This window comes from Blastomyces gilchristii, assembly GCF_000003855.2.
Source record: "Blastomyces gilchristii SLH14081 genomic scaffold supercont1.67, whole genome shotgun sequence".
In the NCBI taxonomy this organism is placed as follows: Eukaryota; Fungi; Ascomycota; class Eurotiomycetes; order Onygenales; family Ajellomycetaceae; genus Blastomyces; species Blastomyces gilchristii.
Window position 1 is genome coordinate 14,406 of NW_003101616.1, and position 11,332 is coordinate 25,737.

General features: G+C 32.3%; 1 protein-coding gene across 1 annotated transcript; it reads right to left on the bottom strand.

Annotated features, from left to right (window-relative positions):
* Nucleotides 1-10,417: 10,417 nt before the first annotated feature.
* BDBG_18098 (uncharacterized protein) lies at nucleotides 10,418-10,921 on the bottom strand (the record flags this gene model as incomplete). The annotated part of the gene is made up of 1 exon (XM_031725683.1): nucleotides 10,418-10,921. A coding segment is annotated over one exon (504 nt), but the record flags the coding sequence as incomplete, so codon positions are not given.
* Between the last annotated feature and the right edge of the window lie 411 nt (nucleotides 10,922-11,332).

Consider the following 11,332-nt stretch of genomic DNA (forward strand, 5'->3'; position numbering starts at 1 on the left):
AAGTCAGGATTTTAATAAGAAGAATACACTAAAGGTTATTAATATCTTACAACTGAAGATTTAATCATTATATAATAGCATGAACTGCTATCTATCATGACTTTTATATTATACATATTATCTATCACAGTAGATATAAGAATTGTATTCATTGTTATTTTCTCTTCAAATTATTGTCATCTGATGTCTTCAAGCTTCTGTTTATGAATTTGAACAGAAGTTAATCTTTTCTCTGTTTCATTGAGACATTCTCATAGTTATCTTCTAAATCTTCTTTCAATGCAATGTGATTGACATAGATAGACACTGATTCATTCTTTAAGTAAGAAGACACTGATCTTTCTCTTAAGTAAGAAGATACATAGATTAATTAGCAGTTGAAAGCAATGTATTCAGATCAGTTACAGTTGATACACACTTCTTATTAATGTTGATCAGTGACTTCTTCAGAGATGATCTCAGAGAGTCAGAAGACTGTTCAGATAATGAAAACTCTTGCTTATATATAGACATTTGAGTCTACTCAGTCTATAGCATCTGCATCATTGTTGTTATTTCTCAGTGCAGGTATATGAGTGACTGAGTTCTTTCTCAGTGCTGATGTATAAGTGTAACATCTTCTATCACTGTTCTGTATACTCTTGAGCTTGATAAGATGATTATTCAATGTTCAGAGTTATACACAGAAATCTTCATAAGTCTGGTCTTTGTCTACATTTATAAGAGTGTAAGAATAAGTGCTCGCAGGCGATTATTCGGGTGTTTGCAGCTTGGCGTGATATGTACTGTTAACTACTAGAAGTATTCACAGTAGAAAGATAAAATGTAGAGGTCAAATGTATAATAGTATTCAAGCTGAGTTATGAATAGTATTCACAAACTTCAGTCTATATAGTTGTGTGTAGCCAAGGGCCGCTAGCTCTATTGATTATATGAGAGATAGAAATAGAGATAAAGAATCTATAAGAAGTGAGATTTCTTACATACTCTTCTCTCTCTAAGGCTTCATCTGCAAAGCCTTTCACTGAGTGACTTCATAGAATCAGCTCAGCACTGCAGTGATACTCACTAAAAACCCTTCATATCTATAAAAAACCTCAGTGAGGAAAAATCCCTTGTCATTACAAAGAGAAAAGAGTCTGTTACTCAGTTTCTTATTTCATAAGATTCTTTATAATTTATAAATTCTTCTCTGACTATCACACAGATTCATCTCACATCTTTCATATAGAAGAGTTTCAGTTGACTCTCAATCATTTTCATGAGATTCTTGTGTGATTATCACACAGATTTATCTTACAGATGAATCACTCTTTATAAGATTATTCTCATCAAAGAGAAACATTTATGAGTTAATCTTTCACTCATTCTCATAAATCATTGTTCTTTAACACTGTAGAATTGTGAGAAATTTTCCATTCTTTCATTAACTCTGTAGAATTGTAGAATCAAGATATTCACAGTCTGCAATCACTCTTTATAGTCATATAAAAAGATTCAGATCTGTGATTCACAATCACTCTTGTTTATTAGAGTGATCTGACTATTTCACAGAATTATTCACAGTATAAGCAAATCTCTCTAGAGTAGTATAAATATCTCAGATCTGTTCATAGAATCTCATCTTCTTTTCTCTTTTTCTGTAACAGCTCTTATTCTTATAAACTGTGAGTATTCTCATTCATCTGTGAAGTATTTCTATTCAGATAATAGAGAGAGAGTGTTTCTGACAATATCTGCATATTAATTCAAGAACTTTTCAAGAATAAAAAATTTTTCAATTTCAATATCTTTGTAATAATGTCTGACTACTGTTAAGCTTCTTATAAGTGTTTCTGCAACTTCTCTGATTACTTTTTATCAGCTGATAAAGTGAAGATACTGCTGCTTATAATCACATCTTCACTTCTCTCAGCTCTGTCACTGTATCTGATCTTCAGGTCAGCAGCTCATCTCATCTCTCTCTCAGATCAGTTCCTGGCTTCAAGCAGTGTAGTCTCTCTCTTTACTGTAAGTCTTCTTATAAGTAATTTCTTACAGACTCTAGCTGACAGTTCTTGTGAAGCTCTCAGTGTTATCAGTATCTCCTGCAGTTCTGCAGGCCTATGATCATCTTCTCTCTGCCTGCACAATCTCTGACCAGGCATATGTGAATATGTCTAGATTTCTCATCAATGATTCTCGCGCCACAGCACATTTCTGCAATTCCATTGTCAATGAGAGATGAGTCCTCAGGTACTCATAAAATCCAGGTAATCAAGGCAATGTGAATGCCATGAATTCATGATAAGAGTTGACCTGAACAGATGAGCTCTCTCTTCACATCTCAATTGTTTCTGAGCTGAATACTTCAGCATAACTGAGAGAGTGAACACAGCTTTGTAAGAGATATCTGATCACATGCACAGATGATCAGTTCTCAAGGTTCTGCTACAACTGTGTATACTCTGATGTTCAGCTTCTCTGAAGTCTGTGCATTTCTGACAGTCTTTGTACTAAATGTAATAATTATCTGTATCACAGACATGATACTCTCTGCTTCTTTGAAGAAAGAAATTAGTAGTTGTGAGAGATTTGAGTGTTATAGATGTTAATAATATAAGTATAGATTTTCTTTATTTTTTCTTTATTAATCTCTAAATTGTATTCATGACCCTGTTTATTTTCTTATTTTTTAGCTTTAATAAGAATATGATTTCTTCTTCTCTTATGTACACTGCAGACTGTTCATCTCAGTAGAAACTCATTATCTTATAGACTAGAGTTTGTAAATGACAGTGTTAATATCTTTATCACAATCAGATTCTTAGTGAAGACTGTGTTATTCTGACTTATCAGAATTTACAGTATGAAAGTCATGTCTCAGCTTCTACAGATGTCTTATCTGTTCAGATAATTCTCAAGTGAACTTATTCATCTTATCAGAATATTCTTATCACTGAACCTTGAATCAGAGCTTGTGATCTTGCTTCTCTGAGTTAATAATCTCTTTGATCTGATATTCTCTTTCACTCTCTAATACTTCATAAATAGAGTGATGAGTCATAGAGTTCTCTTCTAAGAATTTCTTATATTCATAGAGTAAAGAGATATGAAAAATATTATATATCTGTAATTCAGATAACAGTTTCAATCTGTAGAACTATAAGCTAACTTTCTTTATAATCTTATAAGACTCTGTCTGCAAGAGATTCAGCTTCTTACTAGATCTTTATATAATGATATTTTCTAGACTCAGTCAGACTCTATTATCTTTCTTGAAACTCTTTATAATATACTTGAAGTCATAGTATCTCTTCTAATACTCTTGAGTCTTTCTCAAGAATTTGTGAGCTTTCTCTCAGATCTTCTGAATTCTCTCAGTCTGTTCATAAGCATTATTACACTCTATAGTGTACTCTTGCAGGTTCATCAAGATCATCTGTGAATGAGTCTCAGTGAGCATCTTAAAGAGAGTTTTATCTGTGCTGATATACTTTGAGTTGTTGTACACAAACTCTGTGAGTGATAATCAATATACTCAGTCATTCTGATTGTCATTGATAAAGCACTGCAGATACTGTTTCAATATACTCATCAGATATTCTATCTGATCATCTGTCTATTGATGAAAAGTCATACTTAGATCTCATAAGATCTCTAGTATAGTTATCAGATTAGATCAGAACTCTTCTATAAAGATTAATTCTCTGTCTGAGATAATGTTTATAGACAACTCATGCAACTGAATTATATCACAGATAAAGATATAAGCTAAATTCTTTGACTTTAAGTTCTTACAGATGAATATAAAGTGTGTTATCTTAATAAAATAATTCACTATCATCAGTACACTGTCAAAGCAGATATCATATATATTCTTGCTTTCAGAGAGGCTCACAAGAGCATTCATTTCTAGCTGTTTCCAAGGTTTTCATAAGATGAGTAGAGGAGTAAGTTCTTTATATGATCTGAATCACACTATCTGTGAATTCTGATAAATAGTATAAGAATTCACTATCTTCTTCATAAGTTCTTATATCTTCAGTCAGAAGTATTTTCTTGCAAGCAACTCATGAGTTCTAGTATCTGTAAAATGACCTGTTAGAGAAGAGTCATAATATCTTTTAATAAGTTCTACACATAGAAACTCATTCACAGGTATATAAATCCAGCCCTCTCTTCATAAGAGATTATTTAAGTCTCTTCAATTCTTTATTTCTGCAGGATTGATCTCTGCTGTAAGCAGTTTCTGAATATACTGAGTATATTCATTCTTCAGTTGCAGTTCAGACAATCTGAATAGAAGATCTTATAAAGACTTATACTCTGTTTCTTCTTACATCAGGTCTTTCACAGCACTTCTCAAAGCCTGTAAACTCTTCAGATTATAGATACTCTCTTCAAGAATTCTCACAGAGATTCTCAGAGTGTTAACTCTCAGTGTTATAGAGAGTAGTTGTACAGGCTTCTTCTCTCTCTTCTCTCTCTTCTCTCACAGAGGATTGAGAGACTCTTCAGTTAATCTCTTTGTAACACTCAGTCTGAGCATTCTGTGAAGCTTTTCTGTCTTCTCTAGTCTCTCTGTGTCTATTATTCTAATCTTCTTAACATAGTCTGATCTGTAAGAGAGTCTGTCTGCTGAGTTCTTAGTTCCCTTGATATGTTCTATCTTGAATCAGAACTCACTCAGTCTCTGAGTTCAGTGAATCTGCTGCTGTGAGAGTTTCTTGATTGAAGTAAACTATTACAAGCTATCATGATCAGTTCTAATAGTAATCACTGTTATAAGGCTCTCAAAGTAGTGATATCAGTGACAGAAGAATTTTACTATTATGAGAAGCTTCTGATCATGAATACTATAGTTGATCTCTGCAGGTTGCATCTTCTGTGAGAAAAAGATCACTGAAATCTAGTTCTCATTTGACTGTAGTTGTAAGACTATTTCTGAAATTGTAAAGAAGAAGACATCTGTCTTCAATCTGATTAAGAGTAAGAGATCAAAATGAAACAGTATTACTATATTCATAAATATCTGTTTCAATCTTGCAAAGACTCTGTAAGCTTCTGAGATAAGAAAGTTCTTATAGTTCTCTCTTCTCAATAATCTTTTTATTCTCTATTTATAGAATGACTTCTTCTTATTTTCATTCTTCAGTATGTCTGTAAGAATTAAGAAGATTCTTATAAATACAAAGATAAATCATCTATAGAAATTCACAAAGCTCAGAAAGATCTGAATCTTGTGAATACTAGTTAGCTTCAGTCATGATAGAATAGTCTCAATCTGTGAAGATTTCATCTGAATATCATCTGCAGTGATTACATATTCTAGGAAATTAATTCAGCAGATACTGAAGTTATACTTTGTAAGCTTAATATACAGTTCTGTCTCATCTAAGATCTTCAACATACTTTATATATACTCAGTGTGTTCTTTCTTCTTTGCAGAGTACATCATCACATTATTCAGATATATTATTACAAAGACATTCAGATATATATGAAGTGTTTTATTAATGAAAGACTGAAATATCACAGAGACATTAGTCAGATCAAAAGACATCACTAGATATTTAAATAATTTCAGTGCAGTTCTAAAGACAGTCTTTCATTCATTCTCAGACTGTATTCACAGCTATGTATATATATTGATTACATTCAGTTGTGTGAATATAACAGCTTTTATAAAACAGTTGATCACATTCTCAATCAGAGATAGAGAGTAGTGACTCTTTATTATCTTGAAGTTCAGATTGCAGTAGTCTACACATAATCTGAGACCTCTATTCTTCTTTTTCATAAATATCACAGAGGCTCCCGCGGAGGTCTGTGAAGATTGAATGAAGTCATTCTTCAGATTCTTCTTTATATAGATCTGCAAGACCTCTGTCTTATAATGAGAGAGCTTATAGATTAATTCTCAGAAGAGTTTCTGTTCTTCTATTAAATCTATTATCAGATTCTTCTTATAATGAGAAGAAAGCTCAGCTATCTTTACTGAGCTGAACATCTCTGTGAGATCTTGATATTTCTCTGATATCTGAAGCTCAGTTTTCATGACTGTGAGATTCTCAGACACTTGCAAAGTCATCACATAGATGAGCTTGTCTTCTCTAATCAACTCTGCAGCATCAACTGTTTCTATCTCTATAAGTGAGTCTATCAACACTGATCAGAAGTATAAACCTGACTTGTAAACAGCTATGTGTGAATTGTGTCTTTAAAGTCATGCAAGTCTCAAGTACATGTCATCTGTGATGTCTGTGATAATCACAGTTTCTGCAAATCTTCTTCAGATTTCAGAGAGATCTTATAATTCAAAGATGACTCTTGTGAGTCTCTCAGTTCTCAGATCTGAGTTCTCATGCTCTGCTTATTATAAGAGCAGATTCTCAGTCTTCATCTTTCAGCTCATTTACTCTGCAAGCTTTAGAAACATTATAGTGACCTGAGATCTCAAGTTCATCAATGCTTCTCATGCTTGCAGGACAGCAGCACTGTGATACAATCTCTTCTTATAAGTAAGTATTTTTATTGAGAGAGTAACAGATTCAGATGTCAGCTTCAGAGCTCTTAAGAAGACTATTACTGACTCTGTTCACAACTTCTCAAATTTCTATTTTGATTTGTTCAGACAGTTTGCACAGAGATGTTTTAATTTAGAACAGATAAAGCAGAGTCTCTTTTTCTTAATCTCTCTATTATACACTCTGTTTATAGAAGCTTATGAAGCTCTCTCTCTCTACTCAGCAGTTAAATGTGAATCTCTCTGTGTCTTATTATCTTTTCCTGATAAATCTGTTCTCTGTTATTCTGATTCTCATGAAGCTGATCAGTGATCTGCTCTTCACAGATCTGTGACTCTCACAGTGATCTGTAAGTAGTGAATAAGAGTCATTAGTTTCTTCAGAGTCAAGAACTTAGAGTCTTACTCAATGAGCTTGTTCTGCATGTCTTTATTCAGTCTCTTAATAAATATCATCATTCAGGTCTTGTTTCAGAGCCCTGTTTTCACAGATCTCAATTCATATCATAATTTCATGAAGCACTGTAAGTAGTCTTTATCAGATTTCTCATCTCTTTTTCTAATATTGATGATTACAGCCCAGATGTTCTCTGTTCAGCTCATAGAGTCTCTCAACTTATTCTTTAGATAGGTCTTGAGAACAGATCATTGAGATCTCTCATAATCATTCTCTAGATGATTCAGTCAGTTCTTGACTTCAGTGTAATAGAGATCTGTCATTGTGTAGATGACAGCTTCTTCATCTTTCATGTTACACAGTCAGGCTTGTGAGTCAATTTCAAATACAAACTTATAAAAGCTTTTATAGATTGTGATTCAATAAGTGATCTTAAGTGATCACAGCTTAAGGAAGTTTCTTTTCAGTTTACAGATATCTCTGAAGATCATGTCTAGAGACTCAGTTTGAGAGTGTTTGCAGACAGTAAGCATTTCTTGTAGAAAAATAGCTTGATTCTATAGAAGATGCTCAAGAATGTTCTTCACTGAGATTGATTCATTTGTGAGTTCAGAGAATTCCTCTGTCTGAGATGTAGAGAATGATGTTCTGTGAGTGATTGATAAGTTCTCTGAGACTTCTTTCATAGAAGTTATTTATAATTTAGATGACTGCTTCTGAGTGTCTGCAGTAGAGTTCACAGAGATGAGAGCATGTAAGTTTCTAGTTCTTTCAGTCATAATAGGTAGTTGCTGACTGACTGAGCTTGAAATGTAAGAATAAGTACTCACAGACAATTATTTGAGTATTTACAGCTTGGCATGATATATACTGTTAACTACTAGAAGTATTCACAGTAGAAAGATAAAATGTAGAGATCAAATGTATAATAGCATTCAAGCTGAGTTATGAATAGTATTCATGAACTTCAGTCTATATAGTTGTGTGTAGCCAAGGGCCGCTAGCCCTATTGATTACGCGAGAGATAGGAATAGAGGTAAAGGATTCGCAAGGAGCGGGATTTCTTACAAAGAGTCTGTAAGAGTTTAAAAGTTAATGTCTTCTTGAGCCTACTAATCTTCATTTAATTCTCTCAAGATTGATCACCTGCTTCTAGAATCTTGATATTGAAGTCAGAAATGAATATTATAAGAGAAGTGTTTCTCTGTTAAGTACTCTGTAACTAATCTAATGCTTTTTATTACATAATAGTATCTTGAAACATAATATTAAGATATTTGATGATATTATCAGGCATTTGTAATACTGATTCACATACTTTCATTTATGAATGAAACTTCTATTTCATATAATTCTTCAATTATCTATTGATATATCAATCTTGATTGATTAGTAAACTGATGACATCTTCATCTATACTCAGTTTTATAAGTATTTTCATTCTTCATGATCAGTAGAGAGTGAGATTGAAAGTATTGAAATATATAAGACTATCTAAGTGTTCTTTCAGTGCTTTTATATTTGATTCTGTAGATGTTGAAATTGCATAAATTTCTTGTTAAGATAATTATTGAATCTCTTTATATTGATGTTATTGAGTTGTATACATATCAGCTATTTATTATTATTATAGTTTCAACAATGCTCAGAGTCACTGTGATACTGTGTCTATACTTGTGTTCAAGAGTTCTCTCATGTTATTGTTAGACATGATTATATTGATTATCAGATATATGATATCTGTGAAATCAGAAGAAGTGTAATTGTATCAATATCTTATATATCTGTATCAGAACTCTTAAGTCTTTCACTGACATTCTCTTTATAAGATCTTATTCTCTTCATAAGATCTTGTTGCAGAGTCAGAGTGACTGATGAGTAAGCTTCTATTTGAGAACTCAGTGTTCACTTAACTGATTGAGACTCAGTGTCTGTTTAACTATTTAACTGTTTCTCTATTTCTTACATGTTATTACATGTTTAGATATCTCAGTGAGTAATCATTTCTAATGAGAAAATAATGAATATTTTTCAAGTGTAAGAGGTCTACACTGAATAGATTGGTATAATATATAGATCTCATATAACAAAGTGAAAAACATTAAAGAAGGAAAGAAAAGAGAGAAAGTGTGAGAATCAGTGATTGAAATGAATATTTATACATGTATATAATGACATACGCGGTGGAGCTTCAGAATAGAAGAATAGAAATTCTGTAGGTTTTCAGCTGAGAATCAGTGACCGAGAATTGAAGTGGTAGAAATCTGTGAAGTGTAATAGAATAGTCTATATGATTGATCAGGCGCAGCCCGCCACACTCTCAGTGTATAGTACATGTTAAAAAGATTAAGTTTTATTTTATTAATATAAATGCAAGCTTCTCTCACATCTATAGAAGTAATTAACAGACTGTTTATTTCTTCTACTGAACTAAGATCTTTCTTATTAATAAGAGTGTGCATATATTTAAACGCATTCTTATCAGATAATATAATGTAGAAGACTGCAGTATCTAGATATTATAGAGAGTCTCTATAGATTATTAACAGAGTCTACTTACTTATTATAAACAGATCTTTTACAGTCTCTGTAAAGCTATTATTTTTCACTTTTTTCTCAGAGACTATATGCTTTTATATATAATATTCAATATCAGAGAAGTAAATATTTTATTATTTCTATAATTAAGTCTTCTAATTCTTGTAATAGTAGACTGTTTTAGTGTGATCTCAGTAACTGTATTACTTATATTTAAGATCTGAATTAAATGTATTTTTTCATTGAATGTAAAAGATGTTTTCTCTTCAATTATCTATAAACTACTATTTCATCAGTTTATCTACTTCTTTAATCTTCTTAACATTCTTATTCTTTTTCTTTTTCTTTTTCTTTTTAGCTTCTTTCACTGATATTCTCTTTTTATTATCATTTAATCTGATAACTGTTTTGTAGTAAATAAGATTATTAATAAGATTATCAAAATCAATCTTAGAAATAAATATCTTTGAAATTTCTTAATATAGATTCTTAACATAGATTTGAATGAATATTCATATATAAGTCTTCAGATCATAAATAAATCATTAAGTAAGAATGTCTTTAAATATTAATTAGTTATAAGTATTAATTTCATTTATTGTTACTTATCAGTGTGTTGTATATAGTGTAATATTATTATTATAATCAGTGATTATTATAGTAATAACTTTATTATATAATTTGAATTAAAGATCTACTTAGTGTATTTAATATTCTAATTCAACTGCTTATTATAGTGTAGCTAATTACCTTATCTTAATAATACTGTAATTATTAACTCAGTTCAGTTTTAATTGAATAAGTATTTACAGCTCTGTTTTCATTAAGCTTTATATATACTCTTATAATCTGTCTTCTTTATAGCATCAGATCTTTAAATCTTTATCTATTAATTAAGAATTAGAGAAAACCTCTTCATCTGCAAGAATATGAAATATATTAATCAAAATCACTTTTAATTTAATCATCCAAAGTTAATCAATCAGCATCACCACGAACTCGCTCGATTTTTCGAATAAGAACCCGCCGGTAGATCCATCGAAAAGCCCTCGATCATACGAGCATTCTGACCCCATCGCCGACCGCATACCCTGTGTGGTGGTGGAGTTATCCAGCCAAATGTGAACCGGACGTTGTTCGAAACTCCTGTGTGGGATTATCCCCCGTTCTCCCCTACCACACCACAACCCCGGGCCAAAGTGCCATACAAATTGTAAGGTGAAGAGACCTAGCCATATGCACCAATCTTCTCGATTTTGGAAGATCCCCGATCTGTAGTTGTGGAGATATCTGAGGAGTGACCTCTGCGAAAACCCTGTCCATCTTTGATGTTCCAAAACACCAACGCCAAGTCCCACCCTCGTACCGCCCTTCCTAATCTGGCCCATCCCTGGTAGAAAAATACAAAAAGATACCTCGGTGATAATATCAAGCACATAATCAACGGCCACTTCTGAAGTGCAACCTCCGCGGTCTGTCTTCAGTGTATCTAGACATCAATGCCAAGTCCCACCCTCGTATCACCCCTCTCAATCTGGCCCATCCCCGACAGAAAAGTACAAAAAGATACCTCAGCAACTGTACTCAATACATAATCAGCAGACACAACAACTATAAAATCAGTATACCCCAAGGTCTGACTGAGCCTTTGATCCCTGCACAGTGAGATATATTAAATCTAGTTTTAATATCTCAATATTCAATAGATTCTGCAAGAGATTGAGAACAGCAACACTAGGTTTCTATTGAATTTGAGAATTAACTCTATATTGATATAATCATTGACAAAGTCTTCTATTTTAAGATATAAATAATCAGTTCCTCTACATCCTGCTGACAATATTTACATTATTATATAGAAACAGACTTATATTCTCTATAATATCAAG